Source organism: Hippoglossus stenolepis, chromosome 4, assembly GCF_022539355.2.
Source record: "Hippoglossus stenolepis isolate QCI-W04-F060 chromosome 4, HSTE1.2, whole genome shotgun sequence".
Lineage (NCBI taxonomy): Eukaryota > Metazoa > Chordata > Actinopteri > Pleuronectiformes > Pleuronectidae > Hippoglossus > Hippoglossus stenolepis.
Window position 1 is genome coordinate 9,697,315 of NC_061486.1, and position 23,926 is coordinate 9,721,240.

The 23,926-nt window shown below is 43.4% G+C and overlaps 1 protein-coding gene and 1 long non-coding RNA gene across 3 annotated transcripts in view; both read right to left on the reverse strand.

Moving 5' to 3' along the window:
* Positions 1-11,999, reverse strand: part of LOC118105934 (rho guanine nucleotide exchange factor 26) — a 29,006-nt gene extending 17,007 nt beyond the window's left edge. Inside the window, exons 1-11 of the mRNA XM_035153989.2 lie at positions 11,783-11,999; positions 9,774-11,324; positions 9,120-9,171; positions 8,856-8,998; positions 6,709-6,765; positions 6,246-6,406; positions 2,264-2,416; positions 2,001-2,130; positions 1,367-1,441; positions 726-815; positions 158-312 (exon numbers count right to left, since the gene is read on the reverse strand). Coding sequence (XP_035009880.2) covers positions 158-312; positions 726-815; positions 1,367-1,441; positions 2,001-2,130; positions 2,264-2,416; positions 6,246-6,406; positions 6,709-6,765; positions 8,856-8,998; positions 9,120-9,171; positions 9,774-11,228 — 2,471 coding nt within the window. The 5' untranslated portion in view covers positions 11,229-11,324; positions 11,783-11,999. The remainder of the gene's footprint in view (positions 1-157; positions 313-725; positions 816-1,366; positions 1,442-2,000; positions 2,131-2,263; positions 2,417-6,245; positions 6,407-6,708; positions 6,766-8,855; positions 8,999-9,119; positions 9,172-9,773; positions 11,325-11,782) is intronic.
* A 1,779-nt stretch (positions 12,000-13,778) lies between these two features.
* On the reverse strand, positions 13,779-16,367 carry LOC118106321. 2 transcript variants are annotated; one of them, XR_004695194.2, is made up of 4 exons: positions 15,996-16,367; positions 15,833-15,902; positions 15,100-15,273; positions 13,779-14,981 (listed from the first exon to the last, which is right to left on the reverse strand). It is a non-coding gene; the product is annotated as an uncharacterized LOC118106321 (long non-coding RNA). The 2 variants fall into 2 exon arrangements; XR_007032619.1 differs by lacking the exon at positions 15,833-15,902.
* Positions 16,368-23,926: the final 7,559 nt, after the last annotated feature.

Here is a 23,926-nt window from a genome sequence, read left to right on the forward strand (position 1 = left end):
GTTGGTTCGTACACACAGTGAAAACCAAGAGCTTATGGTTCCACTTTCCCCCTCAACATGCCAGAACAGGTGAGTAATGAGCGAAGGCGGCACACCAAAGCTCCCACTCAAACCACAGAGTCAACACAGTCCCCCCGACACTTCCCCCCCAGCTCACCTCTTCTTCCTGGTGACGATGAGGACGTCGTTGAAGAGGAAGAAATAGACCTGCTGCCGCTGCGTCCGCTTGAGGAAGATGCCGTTGTCCTCCACGAAGGCCGTCAGCAGTCCTCTCTTCACCATCCACCTGGAGGATGAGACCAGGGGGAACGGCTGCAGGAGGAGAGGAGAGAAACGTGATGGACAAATAAATATCAGTGGTGTCAGGGAAATGCCGACTACGTTTGTGTGACCATGTGTGAACAGCTGAGTATGCAGATCGAGAATATGTTCGCGAGACATCTGTGAATCCCAAATGTGCCAACAGCTACTTCCCACACTACTTAGACACACAGGGGTCTGCCAAGCGTTGTGTGCATTGTGCGTATACATCCTCGCCAAGTGTGTAACAGTGGCGTGTCCTCTTTGAATTATCTTATCTGCATGTGTGTATGAATAATTTTCTTACATACTTGGATAAAACTCTGAGCACTGAATTTGAGGTTGTTCATTACAGTTGTTCTCCTGAATTATGTGATTTCAAAATAAATACCGTCCCGAAGTTCAAATGTATTTTATGTACGTACCTTAATCTTGAACTCCAGCTGAGAGTTGATGGTGTACATCATCTCTGTTCTTTCCATTGTGCGAGCTCCTTCATTACACTTTCTTACCACCTGCTCACACACACACAGACACACACACACAGACACACAGCATCTGTTAATAAAAATGACAGATGTGCTAAAAATGATAAAGTACAGGAGAGGCTGGAAAAAGGCTGTTTAATTTGGTTTCCGCAAAAATATAAAAAAAGAAAGTGACTTCATCCCAGCCTAATCCTAGTTTAATACGGCTACCGCAAGTCTCCTATAGCGCAACATCCCTACAGCACCTTGATGAGGCTTTAGAGAAATATTATGTAGACCAGAAGTACAGGAGTTCAATCCCTGGCACCGGAGTGCCCTTGGGCAAGATACTCAGGATACTGAACCCCCTGACAGCTGTGCCAACTGTGCAAGAATGGTGCGTGATAGAAAAAGCCCTGTGTATTGAAGCGCTGTTTGAATGTGTGTGAGAATAGATGAATGCTATTTGTACTGCAAAGTGCTTTGAGTGGTTAATAAGATGGAGAAGTGCAATTTAATTACAATCCATTAACAGCTCAGAGTGAAGGTGACAATTTGTGAAACTGTAAGAACACAAAACACTCCTCAAACCCACTGACCTTGCTGACTCCTTGTAACGCCTTCTTACAGTCTTCATACAGCGCACAGTCTTTAGGCGTCTTCTGACAAATTGTCTGCAACACAAGGGTTCAAGTCAGTCATTGTAATTAACACCATAAAAACACACACATTTAACACATTCATGCACAAATTCCCCCCCACAGCATTAAACTGCATGCATGGCACACTATAGTAGCAGAATCCTGATAAAAAACATCGATGCCTCAACACACTGTGGGAAGAGATGAATTCAAAACAAACTTTCTCAGGATCCAAAAGACTCTGAGTTTACAAGCATGAAACCCAGAGTCTCTTGGGAGACAGTGACGGAAGACTGGAGAGAGGAGGATGAAAGTCGAGCATGGGAGAGGAAGAGAGGGGGAAGCACTGGGGACAGAATAATGGCGGCATGAAAGTGAAGAAGAAGAAAAAACATTAAAAAGGAAGAGGAGGAGGATAAGTTGGATCAGTTTAGATTATAAGGAATGATATGAGGTCGCACTCTCATCTGGGAGGACAGCACACACCCTGTGTCGAATTAGCCGGGGCAGCATGAATAAACAAACTGTTGCGCAAGAGTCAGAGGCTTGTAATTCCAGAGCTTGTGCTACTGTACGTCTGCAGCCCACTCACATCCATGAGCAGGGGCAGGCGGGTGATCCTCTGCATGGGCAGGATGAGGAAGGAGATCATGGGGAGGTTCCTGCAGTCCGGGTGGCTCTCGATCCTGGTCAGCACCTCCTTAAAGCCCGGACTCTTGGACCTGCAAGAGGGACACAGGGTGTTCAGAAAGATTTTTTTTTTTTTAAAGAATGGGAGGAAGAATAAATTCCCGCTCATGCTGGATGGAATCCATGCGAGATAAGGTGAGAACATCTGTTCCCTCGGTCACTCACACCAGCCTCTGCAGGGTTCTCTGCTGGTAGACCTCATTGGAGCAGTATGTGATGTAGGGGTCAAAGTTGGACTGAGCGTGCCTGCAGACAATGTCGCTGATGTCGTCGATGACTATGTTCTGCTGGTGTCTTTCCTCCAATTCCTTAAAGAATCTGAGCACAGGATGGGGGGGAAAAAAGCATTAGTATGTCAGGGATTCAAACCGTACATGGCAACAGCTTCAGTTAGCAGTATCCCATCATGAGATCACATCCCACACCAGGGGACATATAGGATACAGAGGTGGATACAAAGTCAGGAAGGCAGGAAGCGGTGACAGCATCGTTCTCCTTAACCTGCTGGAAGATCACAAAAGAGGAAGTCCCCGCCTCTTAAAATAGACATAGCCAACCAATTAGCCATAACACAGAGGCTTTTCCTCTTCCTGAGCACCACCAGATGGCCGTTTTAACGACACGCCACATGTCCAGCTTCAACAGAACGAGTATTTTTAAGTGCGCCATCCATGGTGACAAACAGGAAACTCCTGCACGGACACAGGACGTTGACCTTGACTGGTTGGACCGAGTTTGAGCTCTTCTGCAAAAGCACCTCTTAAGTCCCTATGGTCCCAGTCGCCACCTGCTCCGCATACATTGGGCTTTTGCCATCTATGGGAAACAATGCATCTCGTGACCGTGTGGCCTCGTGTCCATGCTGGACGCTGCACCCTTTGAACTACGACCTCTCTAATACAGGATCACAGAAAACATGCACTGCCCTGTCCCCCTGCATGGTCCGTGTCCTGGAGGTGTATTGACAGCTTTTGCAGGTCAAGGCTGCCCAAGTTCAGGCTGGGCTCCCTCCTGGGGCTGAACCCACTCACCCTAATGACAGCATGTTGTCACGAGGGCAGAGGTCAAGGGATTGGGATTCAATCGGGGTGTTGAAAAAAGGAAAAATCCAAAATTAGACTGCTGACCAAGAACTATAAATACATATATACTAATGAATAAAAGAAAGAAATAATAAGAGCTCTTAGGAACATGTTCTCCGTCACAGTTTGTCTTTGTGTTAAAATTTCAGGAATGTTATGGTAACGTGTGAGGTGTGAGGTGTGTCATAACCTGTGAGTCAGTAACACACCTGCATGACAGCGCTCCCACACTCCATCACACACGGACTGCACACGAGTCTGCAGGTGGAGTTATAAGACTGCCATCTTCTTCGAGAGGCTCTAAACTCAAAGCCCGACTTTCTGCTCCCACCAAAACATCTTGTTTAACCAGTGCTACAGAGCATTTACCTCTTTGAATGTCTGCTGTCCCTACGTCTCTCTGCCCTCCACCCTCCGCCCTGGAGCTACACAGGTCCCAAGTATGTAGTTGGGGAGGATAAAGTATCACATTTAAGCATGTGGCCTGTGTATAGGAATGAGATGGGCTGAAGCACGTCTGAATGCTGGGAGGAATTTACAGCCCCCCTATTCATGCAAATTGGGAATGAGGTGTAAATAATAGAGATGCTCTGATACGATACCAGGATCTGAAATGCATTAGACACAGCCGAAAACGCCGGGTTGGGAATCGGCTAGCAAATCTATGTACCAGTCCAGTGCCATGTCTTTGAACTGTATTCATTTCACCCAGATACAACTGCAATATTCTTTTGCCAGATATCAATACTCTTTTGCTGGTCCAAAACAGCAACTAAGCTGTACTGCCTCTGGCAAGTAATGTTGTTGCTGAAGTGCTGAAGAAGTTGTGTGTAACATAAGCCAGAGTTAAAATGTCAGCAATGTGGTAATATTTCCCGCTGGAAAGTTGTGTAACGTATGTACGACTTCAGTTTTGAGCTACTCTAGATTTAAGCTCTTTTCACATGTTATTTTTTTTAAATACACTGATAATGGATCAATATTGGGAAGGGAAAAATGATTTTGAAAAATAGTAAATAAATGTACAAATAGTGTCCATATCAATATAATTAACTTGCAGAATGTGAGGGATGTTATTTGTAATAGTTTATTTTCCTGATAATGGGGATAAGTCAAATGTACATGGACTATGTGATAGGGAAGGAGTCTTTCCATCTGAGGTGGGGGCTGCAAACCGGACCTGGAATCCTTGAGCAAATGTAGGGAGACACACACACACACACACACACACACTGAGACAACCATGACAACCTCAATCCCAGTAAACGGTCTTAAACAGCCTTTTCACACTTACATTTTTCAGGCCTGGGTGAATTTACACCCGTGGCAACAGAGAAAAAAGGCGAGCACATTTCACGCTTGGATTTATAAGCCCAGAAATTCCAGCAGCACCTGGTAGGAGGTCGCACTGTAAAATTTGCATTTAACTTTGCTTCTCTGTAGCAGGTTTCAATAATCTGACCAGGTTGATGACATGTTCAGCTATTCTGGTTTTTGCTGTGTAGGTTTTATGGAGTAACCTTAAACCTGCTGTTGCAAAGAGGGGTTTTGTCAGCTCAAAATTACCAAAACTCTGAGCCTTGGAGTAAATCTGGTCTCAACCGAGGCCAAAGTGTAGTCAACAGTCCTGAAACCAGGTTTGTAGATTCAAACCAGTTTAAACTATGATATAAAGAACACGTGAGAGCCTCAACATTCACTTCCACGCAAGAGCTGACGTTATCATAGTTGATACTGACCTGATAACCTTCACCAAGATTATAGTCCAATTTAGGCCACTGCCATAATAAAGAAGGACAACACAGGTGAAGTGACACATTAAAATAAACATTGAAAATGACCTCGCAGAACAACCTGAGAACATACTGGGCCAGCAACACCTCTGTCAATCATTAGTAGAGATAATGGTGCCTGGTGGAGCGGAGTAATGCTGAGTCAGCGCAGTCCATGGGTTCATGGCCTCTTTTAATTACGTGCAAAATAAATAAGAGCTGTGCCCGAATAAGGATTTTATCAGTCTAATCAGATTTGGTTTCAGATTCAGTTTGTTTCTTCAATTTCACTGCCTCTGCCTCACTCACACTCACTGCCACAGTCTTCACCCATCTGTTTCATAAGTAATCACCATCCGTAACCACACACATAGCACATGATCATTCACCTACACTCGGCATGTTGGTTTTAACAGGAAGCAGATTGTCGATTTGCATGTCGGTTACTTAGTTGCAGAGACCACTTATGAACAAGGAGCAACAATAACAAAAAATAAAAGCTAAAATTTCTTTTAAAAAATGAAAAGGAGGTAGAACTGTCCCCTGAAAGTGTTGGCAACGTTTTGCATTCACTGCCACCAGTCAAGTCACAACTTATAACAACCGATCAGGAAACAAATGCAGCGTCATCGTTTGCAAACATCTCTAAAATCTAAATTTTCAAAATAGTGCTTGACAATCTGTACCATTGTGCAACATCCTGTCCTAAACCATCGACTCGGGTGAGGGAAAAACTCACCAAACTTCTCAGTTTCAAGCCCTCGTAAACAGCAGAGTTCTGTGGACAGCAGCCTAAAATTGAGGTTGAAACAGTGATGCCTTTTTAAAACTAAAACATGTGGCAGAGGCCTTGGTTTGCTCCTCACGTCCAGGCTCTCTCTCCTGTCATCATGTGATCTACACAGACAACAGCTCATTGCTACCGACCCACAGTTCTTCAAATACTGAAAACAACCCTGACTTAAGGTAGAAAGAATTGTATGAACGAGTAGTAAGTAGTGTTTACAGAAACACCTCACATGGAATAAATGTGGTCTACCAACTGTTAAGTGCGTTTAAATAAGGAAATGATCCAGCTCATTACAGCCAAAACCAAAAACCACAGACACAGACACACTGACATAGTAAGTCAAGCCTAGAAATACCAACCAGCAGCAGAAAAACAACATTTACTCTGCGTCCACAATAGCAAAAAGTTCTATAAACACACACACAGAAAATAACACATGGAGATGCATAACAATGTACATCTGATAGTAATTCTGCCTGCAAAAGCTACAACCCTGCACTTACTTCTTGCTAGCCTCACAGACGTCGCTGATGTTGGAGAAGAGGTGGTGGCGCTCGGTCTTGGTCATGGCCTCGCTGAGCTCCACAGAGTTCTTGAACATGCGGATCAGGATCTCCAGACTGTGGAGGTAGGAGTGCTCCGACGAGATCACCTCGAAAATGGCCTAAGAAGGAGCAAGGGAGAGGAACAGGGAGGAGAAGGTGACTGTTTAGTTGACCGCGTGCACTTTTTGCTTCAGTTACCCCTCGAGGTCCTGACTAGAAAACATTGGAGACACCTGTATCGTGTTTGTAACGTTAACAGCAATCCGTAAATAAATTAATCAGTCTCACCCTTTTTAACAATCATCAGAATATGTTTCTGAATGACCAGCGATACTCTGCCAGTGCATGGCTAGTCTCAAATGTGTTGCTGCACGTGAAGCCCAAACTTTGACCACAATGAAGTGTAAAATATGACTCCTACCTCTTGTATTTTGCGTTCCTCCAGACTCATCCGGTCGGACAAACCATTTTTCTTTACCTAAACAGAAAATATACACAGATTTTAAAAGTCAAATACAAAGTCACACATGTGTGATTAATCTTTTCAGGTCAACTTGGGCCTTTTCAAGTGTGTGTGCCACTGTTGTGTCCACGCACAAAGGAAGGAACACTTTGCATACCGCACTGAATAGGGAGTCAATGAAGTGGTTGTAGGAAATAAATGGAAAACAAATCATTGAATTAAGACTCACAGGAATGCAGGAATTTGTTGTATCCACAAAACACTAAAAGGTAACATGGGGGCGGGTCATGTGATCATTTTAAAAGTGAAATTTGGCCGAAAGCCAGACAGTTTGAGGTGAAGTCTGTGTGCGTGTTAATATGTTGATGGTAAGATTACAAGCAATCTTTTGGAGTGGATAGGGTGGAGAGAGCTATTGAATTAATCAGCCTGTGGTTTTTAAGACTGAAAGTGCAGCTGAATGAGAAAACAAGCCTCCGTCTAATGTTTCACCGAATAGAACCTATAATCTGACCTGGGGCACATTTACATTATATTTGACCAGATCACAGATGCAGCCAGAAAACCAGAGAGGCCGCCTTCCCTTACTTCCATTACCTTCTCATGCTGTTTTGGTATAAAAGGCCCGAGGAAGTGATACTGCGTCCTGGAGGAGCTAGTATCTGCCCCGATGCCCTCGGCCAACACTGAGAACAAGCAAACCTCCACTGTGCCTCTTCCTTTCTATTCCTCTCACAAATACATCTGTTTCATTATTTATCATTCTTCCTTTCTCTTTTGCTAAAACTCCAATGCCCAAAAACAGCAAAGACAACTATCACCTCATAGTTCAAAGTTTTCGATGCACCCTTGAACCAACTGAACTTTATCCTGCTCGGCAGTTTCACTGGGTGTGGCTGGAACACCATCAATTAGGTGTCATTATTCAGGCAAATTCATTATTCATTTGAAGCTTGAATGTAGGTTTCCTTGTTTGATGTTAAGTAGTAGCTCCGAGACGGCTCCACCTCCTGAAACTCCTGCAGCTAATTCCTGGATACATGACATTTCTGGGATGTGACATTTCATCATATGCTTAATGACAAGAGGGATTCCAGGGTCAGTTGAAGGAAGGAGGAGCAGGGTGAGAGGAGACATGCTGCAGAGGCAAACCACACAGGATGACAACTTGAATATCTGGTTGTCGGCATCCCTGACACTAAGCTTATTTCCTGTCACACTACGACAATGACTGCGTCATGACAGCATTTCCTGCAGAATTTGGAAGCTGAGGAAGAATCCCTCAGAATTACGAAAGGCAAAACTATTTCACACGAACTGATCCCCAGCTGTAAAGCAGCCACAGCTGTAAAGCAGCTGTGCTGGAGAAGAAAGCTTACTTTAGGAGAATCTGTGTAATTCGGACTGGGCTCAATTCATCTTATCTCGCTGACGGACATCTTGTGAACATTCTCTAGCTTCAATCCAATTTAACATTACTTTGTGTCAGTTTGTGTATTTTTCTCCGCCTGGCAATTTAAGAACTAGTCCTAAATGTCCCCATCTCACCGATCGCCTCTTTTCGCTCCCACACTTTCCCTTTTCAACAAGTAAACAAACAGATGGGAATGCCTAAGTCGAGCACTAAATTATCTCAATCGCTTCCTCTTGATTCCTCTATCATTCCATTCCCTGACTATATTATGTAATGCAGAGCCACCACACTTCTCTCCAGAGGCCACATCTTGAGCATATTTGCAGCCTGACAAATGTGAAGAGTTTGCCAACACATTGGCATAAGGCCAATCAGTGCTTCCGAGACTTCCTGTGGGTCTGCCTCCCGTCTGCCTCCCTGATCCTCCAACTCCTCAAAGAAACGCTCCTGTACTCCTTGATAAACAGAATCGGGGGAAGAGGGAGGCACAGAACGGTGGGAGGATGGGTATGGACTGTGGCTAAACTGGATCCGGCGGCATTCTTCGGAGCTCTAGAATTCCATAACTCCCCAGCCACAGCACCGAGTGTTCGTACCACTGTATGGTTTTCTGTTAACTGGATGTAGAGATAGAGAAGAAGCGGGAGAAGAGGAATGGAAGCTGTGTTTGTGTTTGTGTGTAATGTCTGACCACACTGAGCTGGCTCCAGGAGGTGCGTATGGGTCTGTACTGCACCACGATGCCACTATCAGAGCTGGGCTCCCTGGAATCAGCATCCTCATCTGAATCATTGTGCAAGGCCTTCTCCTGGTAGTTCTGATACAGCTCCTCTTCTGAAACAGGGGATTATTTTGACAGAGAGACCCATCAAGATATTGTTGTTTAAGAGAAGGAAAGGGAAACAGTAAAACAGAAGGAAACAGTGGGTGATGAAAACAGATGGCCATTTCTCACCCTCGCTGTCAAATGTCCGCTGATGGGTCAAAACTTTCTTCTTATTTGGATTCTAGAAGAGAAACAAAGCCCAAAAAAATTGTGATTTGAGCAAACCAGCCAGATTCACACACACTTAAAATGGAACAGGAGTGTGTACCTATGTCACCTGTCCATGACCTGTTCATGCCCTTTCTGGTGACATCCTTTGCTGACCCCCGTCTAATTACAGAGCCATTGTGCGTACGAGTGTGCATGTGCACGCATGGTGTCACATTACGTCATGTCTCCCAACAACCACATCAATTGTTTCCTTGTAAGGGCCTTGTCCCAACCTCTGCTGCTGCTGCTAAGTTTGCTGTACAATACTTAGTCTGTGTCGTAGTTTTACAATTTTGGACTTTATCACCCCCCCCCCCCAAATTTGAAAGTGTGTGTCGAAGCTATCTTTGAGCACATTCAAATATAAACCAATCAGATGCATTCTGATTGACTGAGTCAAGGAATCATAATCTGCTGCAGCCAAGGAAAAACATAAAAAATGCAATAAAAAGCAATGCAAAAACACCGGCTATTAAGAGGCTGCCTGTGTTCTTATATAGGGTCAGTTGGGATGTTAGTACACATTAAGGCCCACTACCCACAACCGTGTTTCAGGACAAACACCTTACCCACCTTATTTTTCCCAGCACTGGAAGACTTTTCTGTCCCAGGACTAGAAAGCTTTAAAAACCTGGGGCTGGGTAGTTTGGGTGTCCTAGGACTGGCAAGCTTGGTTGTCCTAGGGCTCCCAGGTTTGGCTGCTCCAGGGCTGGAGAGGCTTAAAGTGCCAGGACTTACTGGGCTGCTTGGTGACGCTGGATTATCCCCATCTAGCACTTGGAAAACAGGATGGGACAACCAGGGCACCTTAGGATCTACCCCAGGGTCTACTCCAGTCACAACAGCCTTCCTATAGGAGGTACTCCTCAAGCCTCTCCTGAGTGACCCCGGGCTGTCACTTTCTCCCTCTGCCGCTTCACCGTGGTTGCCTCCGGTGGAAAAGTAGGGTCCGATCTCCACCATACTGAGGGATTTCAGGGCTCTCTTGGAATGATCCAACCCCAGCAGACCTGCCAAACCTTGGCCTTGCTGCCCAGAGGGAGGCACCTTGCTCTGGCGACTATCAGATGCTAAGCCCTTGGGAATGAGCTGCTGGGTGCCCATCTTCAGGGCAGCTGGACTGTGGGTGCTGAGGATGATGGAGGGAGAGGGAGAGATAGACGGAGAGAGGGAGGGTGAGGTGGATAAGATGGACGAGGAGGAAGAGGCATGCCTGCTGTCCTGTGACGGGGCAGGCGAGGCGGAAGACTGTTTGAGGATCGGATGTCCTCTGTCTGCCGGTGATGGGGAGCGTGGGGTCGGGGGGTCTGAGGAGGTGAGGGAAGAGAGGGAGGGGATGCTGGAGGTGGAGCTGTGGGAGGGGGTAGGGGTGCGGCAGACAGGGGGAGAGGAGCTGGACGTGGATGAAAGAGAGCACAGTTCATGGTGGTTGTAGTTGTTGTTGGGAGTGTGTTGGGATAGGACAGGAGAGGAACAGTTGAGAGGGTCACTTTCGGGTGAGGATGAATTTGTCCCAAATGCTATCTGGTCCTTCTGTGAATTCAGAGTGAAAGGACTGGAGATGCATATCTGGGAGTCCGAGAGATGCTTTTCGGACCACACTGCCTTTTCATTACTGCTTTTCCCCTTGTCACAGTCTCCATTACGCTTTCTATTGTCCAATGAAGCGGATTTGCTGTCATCAGACCTAAATCTGGACAGTGAGAAGCGTCCGTTGGAGAGGTGCCCAATGCTGATGCTTCGAATGACCCGGGATTTCCTGGAGGGCTTGTTAAGAATGTGCTTCAACACCGCAGTGCTACTGCCCGAACACGGCGGGGCGGCCACCAACCTCTCGGCAGGTTGGCCCAAGGTCAGGGAATACCTGTTGTCCTCCAAGGGGAAGTCCGTCGTCATGACCCCGTTGATGTGGTAACTGAGGGGTCGCGCTTTGTGTTTGCCCGAGTCCTGGGGTTTCTTGTCCGTGCGTCGTTTCCACAGAGGGGTGATGTTATTGTTGGACAGGTCCACATCATTGCCCAAATCCATGGTCGTGTAACGTCCCCGTGTCCTCTGCGCCGTCTTTTGCTCGAACCCACAGGTCACAGTGCAAACACTGCAGCCCTGTAGTGAACTGTTCTCACCCTGAAGGATAAACAAAAGAGGGCCACACCAATCAGTATCAAAGAGCACAGAGCAGTGTCCAAATTCCCAGAGTTTACTCATTAACAGGGGTTGAGTGAAGACACTGGTAGCTACACTAGCGGAGACATGCGCAAAATAAAAGAAATCCAAGCAGTGAAGACAACTTCTAATCGTTTTGTGTGTGTTCAGTGTTGTGAAATGCCCCAATTACAAGATGACAACGTGTAGCTGTGAGCAATCACTGCAATATTCCAACGGGAAAATAACTTTTTTTTATCTCTTTGGTCACTGAATATCCAAACAATTTGTTTTTAAGTGGATCAGTGCAAAAAAAAAAACTAATACACCGCAACATAAGCAGCAACATTTACTGACAACAGCAGAGAGAGAAGTTGTGATTCAGCGCTAAAGCCGAGTAGTTACTCAGTGGTTTGATTCAAGTGTCGGCTCCAACTTACCTCTAATCGCACGATGTGCAGCAGCTCATTGTACCTGCAGGAAAAACGACCGGGTAACACAAGTTAACGGAGCTTAATCCAACATGGCACCGAAACCCGGTGAAAGTGCGTGAGAGCAGAGTTGTAGCCGCAGACTGAAGTTTCTGTTGCGAGTTACTGAAAACACCGCTGAGGAGTTTCTGAGAGGAGGAGGAGGAGGAGGAGGAAGAGGAGGAGTAGGAGGGACTGGATCTGAAACAGAAGTGAGAACCACCTCTGCCCTCATTTATCTGTACTGTGTGTGTGTGTGGTTAACACAGCGGAGAAAAAAGTATAGAGATAAAGTTGCTATTTTCTTCACGAGATTTAATCAGCAAATTCTATTAAAGTATTGATAAAAAAAAGCCACAGTTTACCTATTTTATTATGTTTACATGATTTATGGATTGTTTTTCACTATTTCATACAAACGAAGCTCTTTAAGGTTTCTTGTTTATTATTATTACACATTTTATAGTGATTTCTCTTAGTTCTGATCTTACCCTCTATTTGATCATTTCATAATGTTTTATTTTATCTATTTTTTTACTCTTTTCTCAACTGTAATTTTGTACTTATTTCTGTATCTGTGCTCTAGTGTTGTGTGGTCTTCAAATTGCTTTTAACTGTGTCTTTTCTTTTCTTTTTTTCATTTTTTAACTATCTTTATCCATGTGTCTGTTATCTACCTGTATCCTGAACTAAACTTTAATGATGCAAAAATAACTTTCTACATTGACAAATAAGAATAATGTGTTCCTGACTTATTATCACATGTTTTAAAGTAGCTGGTCCATGTTATCTGCCTGTATGCTGAAGTTTAAATTTGCCTGCATTCTCATATTTAGCTTTTACGGGTAGAAAAGTCAATTTTAAAAATTCTTCAAACTTTTGTAAACACCTGCACAAATACAGTTCAAATTGGGCCCCTAATGCTTGCTGAGGTGCGCCATCGTGTGTTTTGTGGCGCAATTGCAACATGATTTCTTTTTTTCTCATTTTGGATAAATCACAACATTGTATTCCCAAGACATTAAAGTCATGTTGCGATCACCCATGTGTTTTCAATAACCTTATTCTGTCTGATACTTTGAGTTCCTCCCATGATTCCACACAATTACCCCTTTGTTTGTTCTGCTGTGACATTTGCAGATGACTCTCAAATGAATTGAGTGAACAGCAGATCTTGGAGGATTTATAGCTTCTGATTACCGCTCTAATAAAAAATGTGTTGTGCAACTTGGGGCTGTGGTTAGTTCCTTCATCACTGGGGGGGGGGAAATAGGGATTGCGAAATTCTGTGTGTGACAAACAAGTTTACATCCGAACACACCAAACATGGATAATGTTGGTGAAACGTTAAAGTACAGGACAGCTTTCCCAGTGATCTTCGCATGTACATTATACTGCAGGTTAAATAACTGACCACACTGAGCTGTTTGACATATGTCATTGATTGTGCATACAGGTGATTTACCTATCTACCACTAAGGGGCGCAATTGTGTTGTTTACCAATCACTATGAGGCTCCTCATATGAGAGTGAGGTGATGTAGAAAAATGTTTTCCCTGATCACAAAAATGTGTGCTTCTCTGTGATGTCGCTCCATTGACAGAGCAAGAAAGATGCACCATTTCCATAATGATCAAAATATCCCCAAATGCAAACATCAGTGATGAAATGATAATAAAAAGGGAGTCAGAGTTTCAGTTCTACATGGAAATAATTGCATGCACAGAGCAACATGGAGAACACACAAACTTCTGCACAGCTTGTTCTTGCTGTCAAAATACCACTTTGCTTCTTTTTTAAATGTAGAAGAAGCGAGAACTTAAACTGAGTAAAACACAGAACAGATTATTCAATGTCTGTCATCAATGTTTTATTCTGTGAATTTAGAAAAATCATAATCTTTAATCATTATACAACCTTTTCCCTGTTGATATTTGTCACATGTGCAACACTTACTTTCCCCACATAAACCCACAGCAACATTACTTTAGAATCATCACATTATCATCACCGCATTAATCAGTAAAATTCAAATTAACACCATCATCATAATTATGTGGATTTATTGCTACAGCAAAATGTTCATGCTATAGCAGCCAATATTCACCATATAGACGCTATATGCCTCATGTTGTGTGACAATCCTCATTATCTTCTATAGAGGAAGTGCAGCAGCCTTTCCTGTTGTATTGTTTAGAGAAGCTATATGTTTCCTCCAAAAAGAAAAGAAAAAAAATAGATGCTTCCTCTGTCTTCGGACACGACGCTCACCTCCGACTGGAAGGCCCCCGAATGCAAGTCCCCCGAGCCGGTGAACATCCGCCCCGATGAGGAGCTCTTGAGCAAGACAGAGAATCTACACACGTTTTCTGTAAACAAGCCCCGACTCGGATTTTTTGGTGCCGATGCCTCTTTGTTCTTTCACACATCAAGGACTGATAAGGGACAAGCATTAGCTTTGTGAGTCTGAGTAGACTTTTGTTTTTTTCTGATCAAAGTCGTGATTTATAACAAATCCGGAGTGACAGGAACAGCCTGACATGAAAAACAAAACAAAACTAATGTGATTAATATGAATGAAAGGAGAATGATCTCATTAATCTCATCGGGGGATCTCTGTCTGCTGTGAAAGGAGGACTGAATTATTTGGTTTGCTGGAGTGTGTAGCTCATTAACAAGGACTGTACAGAATTATCTTTTTTATTTTATTTATCCTTTATTTAACCAGGGAGGATCCATAGAGATATCACGCTGGAGCCAAACACTGCTAACAATTGGCGAGAGGTGGGGTTCACCCTGGACAGGTCTCATGTTGAACAGATGACGTAAAAAGCATAATAAAACAAGGCAAATAATCTGAGAGTAGATGTAGGAACATGTGGGAGTCAATGGGCAAACAAATAATCATGGAAAATAGAAACTACATGGTACAAGCAATGACTATTAAAACAGATTTTAAAGGTTTTTTAAACATGACTAGACAGAGTAAGAATTTCAGTATCAATGTCGTCTTGAAACAAGCAAGGTGGGGTTATTTGCGAAGTGCAACTCCGTAAAATTGCCACAGGATTCGATTTGGAGTTGGAGCAAACATTTGCTGGAGGGATGAAATTAGTTGAACCTCGGTGGTCAGGGCAGATCAACCAGTTTTTCCGGCCAGGTTGCATCTCTGGAGAAGATTTCGAAAAAGGGAAGAGAGAGGAAAATGTTACAGCTGCGAACCCTGCAACCCTCGAAATTCCTTTCAGTCATATAAATGTATCCAGTTATCTAAGTGGTCTACTTACCATTAAATGAGTCACCTGTTCTGTCTACTGCAGGTATTAACCAGCCGACCCTGCTGACCTTCTATGAATAGACCGTGAATGAGAATACAGCCCAGCGTTCCCTGCAGGTTGGTTTCCTCTCAGCTCAGCTCAAAGCGGCCACTAAGTTCATCAGGTGTATCCTTTAGAGATCACCTAAAAAAAGAACAAGATATAAACTGTCTCGCAATGTGTTTCTTAAGCTCTGAAAACATCCAAGTCCGAAAGCAGCAGATCCTTGTTAAAAGACAAAGAGACGAATACAAAAATTGAACTAAAAGAAATACTTACACTGAATGCTTTAATGAGGCTTACAGCCCTAAATGTAGTGTGCATTACAGGGGAAGAAAAGAATATCTAGATATACCAAATGCCAAGGATTACTGTCGCAGCCTCCATTCTTTTGTATTTAAGCTGCTTAACCTGCAGGGTTTAAACTACAGTGTTTTCGCGACTGTTGTGTGCATTTGCAGTAAACTGTGCTTGAGGGACGTGTCTGCAGCAATTTGCTGCGAGCGTAACGTGTGGAAATCCAGGTAATTCAGACAATGAGGATAACAAGAGCGTGTGCAGCGCTGGGAGGATGCAGGGGGTCGATGATTCCGCATCATGATGTTGGAATGGCTGAACAATTCATGACTAAGGAGGCAAGAGACAGTGATTTCCATACATTTCAAAGAACTCCGGGAATATGTCTTTTAAAGCAGTTTCATACTGAGCCTCGGTTGAGTTTAGCGCCCCCACCCTCTCTCCTCTGTGTCGTGACGCTCCCTCTCAAGTCCTACCTGTAACACAGAGATATAGCCTGAGCCCAACATCCCTGAGTTTCCTCATTCTTCTGGCATTTAAAAGAAAAGGCCCTCCATACACTCACTGACCTTTTCTCAGCATACCTCTCTCTTTTTCTCTCGCTGCTCGCTCCTCGTTTCCCTCTGACTCACAGCCCATTGTACTTCTCCTACTCAGCAGTGCTGTTTGCTGCTCGCTGTCCTTGCCTCCCCTCCCATCACCCTCCACTGCCACCCACACGTCTCCTCATCCATCCTGTCGGAGAACAATACCGGGGGGGGGGGCTAACGACTGTAATTACCCCAGCTATAAGTTGCAGCAGCTGAAGAAGGTGCATAAGTAAAGGAAGTACAAGGCCATTTAGAAGAAGAACTGCTGGATATGCACCGGCCGTATGTGTTACAAAACCAGGACAACAGCTCATTATAGCACGTGTGGTGGTGTGAGTGAGTTCACCTCAGCTGATAACAGCCCCGTGCCCCTTTGTGCATATCTCCACCCACAGTATGGTGGCGATGCAGCAGGCCAGTCTATGTGCTTACGGAACCGACGCAGGGGGCATCTGCCACACATGCACGCATTTTGAACCCGGGCTAATCACTATGGTTACGGGCCTTTTTGGCGCGTCCTGATTGGCTGACTCTGTTGCAGTGACCCGTTACTGACTCCCCCCTGTGGGTTCTCATTGGCTGTCTGCCCCAGGATGGTGATGTCATCACGTGTGGCATGTTGCAGTAGATGTGGCATTGAGACATGCACTGCTGGGCACGGATGAAGAAAGCAGAGAGAGATCAAAGGCTGGAGGTGACGGCGGGGTTCGTGTAATTTACAGTTTTAGCTTCCTGAGAGTGCACAAATGTGAAAATTGTGCCAATTAGAACCAGTAGAGGGCATATTTACAGAACAAGAAAGCCTTTTGGCTTTTTGATTTCAGAATATATTCCTGTCACTGCATACGTTTGAATAAAATCACAGGTACATTTTCAACAATCATAAAAACTTCTCATCTTGTGTTTTGAAATTGACTGAATAAGACAAACAGTGTCGTGCATGTGTACACACAGTGCTCTGTTCCGGGCCTTCGCTTCTTATAGCATATTTAGCTGCTTCATGTGTCAATAAACTATTCATTCAACCATAAAAGTATTTGCTCTAAAGCTGCACAAGGCAGAGATCTGAATAAAGTACAGCCCACTGATTGCATTGTAATTTATGAATGACACTCTGGAGGTGGCATTATTATAAGCTCCCATGGAACTAATTGCGTTGCCATGGATTTCGCAATTTGAAGCACAGTAAGTTTGGACCATAAAAGAAAAAAGGGATTCTGTCAAAAGACTAGATGTCATCAACTGAAGAGGCACGCACATATAATAAGAGAATATATACATATCTATAGATGTATATATGTTGTGCTATTAAATGTAAAATCTTTGAGAAAAAATATTTGACGTGTACTTTAACTTGTAGTTTGTCTCATGTCCCATCCACTAACATGGAGAAGACAGGATTAACGAACCATTCTGTAGCCGGCCACTAGGTGGCAATCGAGACGATTTGGCTTCACTTTTGAGCTGCCATGTCATCCATCTTTAGTCTATAGATAAAATATACACTAAATCTAAAATCTTTATCGTCCAGTTGACAAATAATATAAATAAGACCCTACTTCCTTGAACACAAATTGCTCCTATGTGATTCCTGTGTGAGTTTCAATACAATCTGGCCTCTTGTCAACCATCCCGCAGCTTCTTCATTAGCAGGCCTTCTGTCTTCGTCCCCCCATCACTGTCACTCCTCCTCCCTCTGCTGCAGCTACTGACTCATCCTGAACCCCCCCATCCAGTCCGCTACCCATGACCCCCTACCTCCGCTCCAATGAACCCATCAAGTCAACTAATTACTCTTCTCAAAGCTGCCTAACGAACCCTTTAATTAAATAAAGCTGAAATCTCTCTTCTCGTGGTGCAGTGACCCACTCCCTCTCCAGACCTGCGGTGGAGGGAGCCACGCCGCCCGGGGGCCAGTCTGGATAAAGTTTAGAGGCATTAGGGAGAATAAGCAGGTGTAAGAAAGAGAAGAGCAGTTTACTCAGGGACAATTTTCCACCCATCCCCATCGACTGGGGTTTTCATGGGCTTATAGAACATTTTCAATATGCTTCCTTGGTATTGTGTTTTTGTTTTTTCTAACCATGCCAGAGGTGTTTCCACATGAATGACAATCTTGATTTGGTCCAAACTGAGGTCTCCCAACACTGATGAGATTCCATACATTTTCAATTAAGCACAGAAATTGTATTTTTTAAGGTTCCCAAATGACAAATCCTCACAGATGAACCTGACCTGTTAATCTCAAACTAACATGCTACTGAAATCAGGTACTTTTTAGGAAATCATTTTGAATTTTGAGTAACTTCTATCCAGCAGTTGTTTCCTCTGTGACTGTAGCACAGCACAGCTCATCATCAACAACAAAGTCCCTTCAGGAAATCTAACAGCAACACTGTCTGAGGAAGGATCACAACATCATCAAGGAGTGCGGCCACCCAGCACACGACCTGTTGATCCGAGTGTAATCTGGTACTGCAGCTTCACATCCACAACAAAAAGGTTGAAGAACAGTTTCTATCAGCAGGCCTTCAGAATGCTGAATAACCACATGTAACACTCTCTCTCATCTCATCCACTGCTTTGGGAAATGCACTCACTGTTAAAGACTCAAGGCCTGTGCAGTTGCACTATATAGAAATTATTTTATCCTCTTTGTATATCTACCTCTTGTATATATCTCTTAGATTACATATCTCAAGTTATGTGCACATGTAATATTTGAGACTCACTACAGTCAGTTGTTCTTGATATATTTGTGCTTATGACACCAGATTTTTTCCTCTTGTGCCACCATGCGGTTGCCATTTGTAGATTTGAGTAAAATGTTGAGAAAAATAGTATCATACAGATATATACAGTGACATCCATGCACCCCCTCAGGATGCAATGTTCTCTAGTGATCCCTTAACTTTTCTTCTTCTTTTATATTTTATCCAATTCTTTATAAATCTGTTGTATAAATGTGTTTTATGTGTTTTCTTGGCAATGACACCCCTGTAAAAGACATTTACATTATTTAACCATAGCTTTGTTTACAAGACAAGAGATCATTATTTTTTTAGCACTACTTTTTCACAGAAGACTGGACGCGGGTAGTAAAGCATAGACGTAACAAAACAAGAAACAAGAGTTCAAATTGCTCTCGACGACACATTTCTGCCAGTTTGGTTAGTGAACGGCCGATTATGCATAAATGCAAATTAGGGAGGGAAGTTACCATTCATCCATTTGTCAGTCAGGATTCCTCTCTGTTTACAAAGAGGAACATGTCAGTATACAACATAGAAATATGTCAAATGTCATATACTGGGAAACACCCATGTGTACATACAGTATGTGCAGAGACTGTATAGTCTACAGGAGGAGCAGACAACCCAACACTCAAACACAAAGAGGTAATATCACTTTTTAAAATTGAACTCATTCACTGTAGTTTCTTAACACTGCTGGAGGCTTCTGAGGTGATGGAACTTCAGCAAAACTGCAAAATGAATATTCTCTTATTGGTTCAGTGTGAGAACGGATTAACTGATGAATCTTGATATCCCTGCATTACTCCCCCAGTCGAGCTTTCCCTGCAGCCGCTGATTCATTATTGTATTTTAGGTAAAATAGCTGCAACAGCCGAGACACATCAGCAATATGTTGGTGGCTGTAATTAGAGATAATTGCTTTCCTTTGGGTTTTTCCATAGCCAAGACACAAGTCCCAAGGTTTGCACCTACAGTGTCGCTGCCCTCGCAAACACACACACACACACACACACACACACACACACACACACACACACACACACACACACACACACACACACACACACACACACACACACACACACACACACACACACACACACACACAATGCAACAACAGATTGCCATTTCCCCTGCAGCTTCTGTCTGAGTCATCTGGCGACAGAAAACCTTGTACAAAGAGGACAGATGCTGAGAAAGAAAGACAGAACGACAGACAGAGGGAGCACGATGAAGATGCTCTGGTGGCATTAATCACATCAGCAAAATGTTATTTGTGGAAGAGCGAGTGTGAAAGAGGAAGCAGGAATGTAGGTCTGTTGTACAGCGGCTGTTTGTTTGTGCGTTGTTTGATGAGAGGTTGACAAACAGCAACTGCAATTTACCTTTGGAGGATACAATAGAAAACAAAATCCTTGTTTAGTTTTCTCACAGAGAACAAACAGGTATCACACACACACACACACACACACACACACACACACAGACGTTGACATGTAAAAACACAGTCATTAAACAGATCCAAACTGCATGATAAGCGATATCTTTGCAATGGAGAAAAAAATAGGAAACAGCTTCATGTTGCAGACAAGCTAACACACACACTCTCTCTCTCTCTCTCTCTCTCTCTCTCTCTCTCTCTCTCTCTCTCTCTCTCTCTCTCTCTCTCACAACACACACACACACAATAGAGGGTAACATCTCTGTCCCACTGCAATTAAAGTCTTAGTCATCGTGCACCAAAGGCTATTTCAGTCCTCTACCAGCACAGACATCTTTATAGCATGTTTTTTTCCCTCTTCCATTTCCCCTCTCTCTCTTTCTTGGTGACAAGCTTGTTGATTATTATTATTGATACATGCAGCTAGGCCCAATCTGAGCACACAAAGCAGTTGAAGAAGTCTTGGAACGTGTGTATTTCTGAGGGACGGGTTAAATTGCTCTTTTCATCCCTGCCACACGTTCCCATTGAAAATCATCCGGTGTGACGACTCTTCTCGGCCTGACATGACGAGCTCAACACTAAATCACTTACAATATATCCTTCTGACACACCTGCCACTCAGTCAGGCTTAGGCCGTAGATCCACCAGAGTATATACAGCTGAATGACAGCTCTGCTCAGCGTGCCACGTCTGCCGCTGACAAATATGGCAGCATTCCTTCCTCTCTCATCTGCGCACATCTCGGGCTGCATTCCTGTCCATGTGTCTCGTCTGGTTTTCAAACCCTGGACTTATACAACACACCATAATAAATAAAAGTGCTAAGTAGAACCATGAAGGGTTTTTTGGGCTGGTCCCCGTGGGAGAACGCTTTTCGGTTACTGGTCAAACCTTTTTTTTTAAAAGTTCGATCTGGTACTTTTTCAAAGAGTTCTACCATGAACCCATCATAACGGGGCAACACCTATAGCCATCTGTGAAAGGTTCCACCCAGAACCCTATGTGAGGTTCTACAGACACTTCTATGGTGTAATGGTTCTACCAAAGAAACCAGCCTGGAGGTTCTATCAGGAACCTTTCCACCTTATAGGGGTTTGATGTAGCACCCAACCAAGAGGTTCTACCAAGTAAAATTATTTGATCAAGGGGATTGCAGATACATATGAATTTATAACCACTGAAACATGGGTAAATCTTGGATATTCAAGGTTGAGGACGTTACAACACCTGTTTTTATAACAATTCTTGAAGAACTCTTGCTTCCAAAACAGGGATCTTTGAATAAAAATGGTTCTTAAGGAAACCCTTAGTCTTACATTGAACCCTATAAAAGGGTTCTATAAAAGCAACCCTTGTGGAACCCTTATTTCTACGTGTGTTGCATTGTTTTTCATGTCATCATCTTCTTGTACTGTGAGGGTCTTCAAAGTTGTGAAAGCGCACAGATATGTTTTTGTCACATAAAGCTTGTGACAAAAACAAACTGAGTCCAAACAACCGCTGGACGACAGACATGACACTCATCCCCCCCCCGTGTCAATGCTTCCCAGCACTTGTGACACACCATGAAAACAGCGCAGATGTGATTTTGTGGAAATACCCTGTGGGATGTTTTGACATCGGTGCACAGTCTGAGGCTGAGACAGTGGTGTGAAGTCACGTAATCTAAAAATCTGCAGGGTGCCGAAGACATGTGCGATAAATGATTAAAGATGACCCGCCTCTGCAAAAACAATGATATCATCAGGGCACACGGAATGACATCACCAACAGATTTACTCTCTCCACTGCAGTGTGACTAAAACGATGGAGGGATTTCTGGTGGGATGTTGGAGTTTTAAGGTAGAGCGCAGGTTTTAAGGGACACGTGTGGCTCTCTGCTGCAGCATGAGCTCATCAATGAAAGAAGTGAGCTCATGTCTTCACCGTTAAAGCTGTAGTCCGCGAAATTCTGATTTATCTTGGTTTTTTGGAGCTTCTTTGTGAAAACTACAGCTCGGCTCACATTCATTTCCTCGCGTGCAATCTGTGGGTGATTAATAAGAGATTGTAGACATAGATTGTATTGTTTTTGCAGCAACGCCAAGAAATCACTTTGTGGACATCTTACTTCAATGCTGTGAATTTCTATAGTATTATCTCTGTAGTATTATTTCTGTACTTTTATCTCTGTGGTATTATTGTTTTTCAGCAGCTACCATATGACCCTAAATCTTTCCACTACCGCCATGAAACATGATATAAAAAAAACTACAAGATGTGGGGTAGATTTCCCTGATATGTGCTTTTAAATGTTTACAACAACACATTAATATTGCATAACACTTGGCGACTTGCAAGAGACGTATTAAAGGGATGAACATAAATTATAAATATTTAACAATCTGTTTACTTGATCATGGAGAGCGCTGGTGCGTGTGAGAAAGATTTCCACTCGAAAATAATCCTGGTGATGTCATCAGGGTCATTTTGAATTAAGCTTAAGACTTGATTTAATTCACAAAATCTATACTTGAGTGAAGGTTGAAAATGACGGTATTAAAGTACCAATGAATTCAGAAGCATTATTGCATAGCATTTTGGGAAATCTTGGATATTAGGTGACCCGACCCAGGGTTTAAAAGTCAGGATCTATGCAGCGTTTTACTGCAGAGGCCAAATGATGAAGTGCTGTCACTTATATGGGTCAAACTTCAAAAAACATTCTAAAATGCTAATATCTTCAAAACCTCCACTTTGCATCAGTCCATTTGATAAAAAATATTTAAATCTCTAAGCCTTAATCCGACAATACCTTGGTGATCTCAATAGGTTTTTTTTGATAAAAGAACCTTCACTTCACTGCTTCTTCAAAGGGCAAATAAACTTCATTTGAAAAGTTGAGAGCAAAAGTTTAAAGTTAAAAGTTTAAACCCAGCAGGTTATACTATGTTCGCAGCTGTGATATATTATGTGTTTATGTATTTTTTAAACTTCAACAAATGCAAGTATCTGCATGTTCTTCTTTTTGTTTGAGTTGGGCAATGATGCAGATTCATGCAATTCATGATGCAGATTCATGCAATGCCCCCTGGGGCACACACACACACACACACACACACACACACACACACACACACACACACACACACAAACACACATAAGACAAGAGAGATGAAAACAGATATTATTTATCATAGACAGACAGACAGGCAGATAGATAGATAGATAGTAGATAGTAGATAGATGGATAGATGGATAGATGGATAGATGGATAGATGGATAGATAGATAGATAGATAGATGGATGTGTTTTGAATGTTTCAGTTGCTCTTTTTCAACATGAGATAAATAGAAAGCCTGAGGGTCCACAGAAGTCTAATCTATTTTCCCTGCTCCTACACACTGACTCATCCATCCACACTCAGCTCACCCTCCTTTATCTTTCTCTCACTCTCTCTCTGTGGATGGTGGCACAGTGGAAGACGGTGACCCCCACAGTCTAACAGAACCACTCCACCAGGAGATCGTATCTAATCCCAGCATTTGGGTTTGTTATAATACTGTAATATGGGGGCATTTTTCACCCGCCTGCTCAATAAATAAAAAAACAGGATTCAAATCCAGTCTCCTGAGTGAGAGTCTAGAGTTTCAGCCCTTTGTCCATCACAAACTGCTTTAAATGAAAACGTTGCTGCCCTTTAAACATCCTCACCTGATCCGTAAAACCTC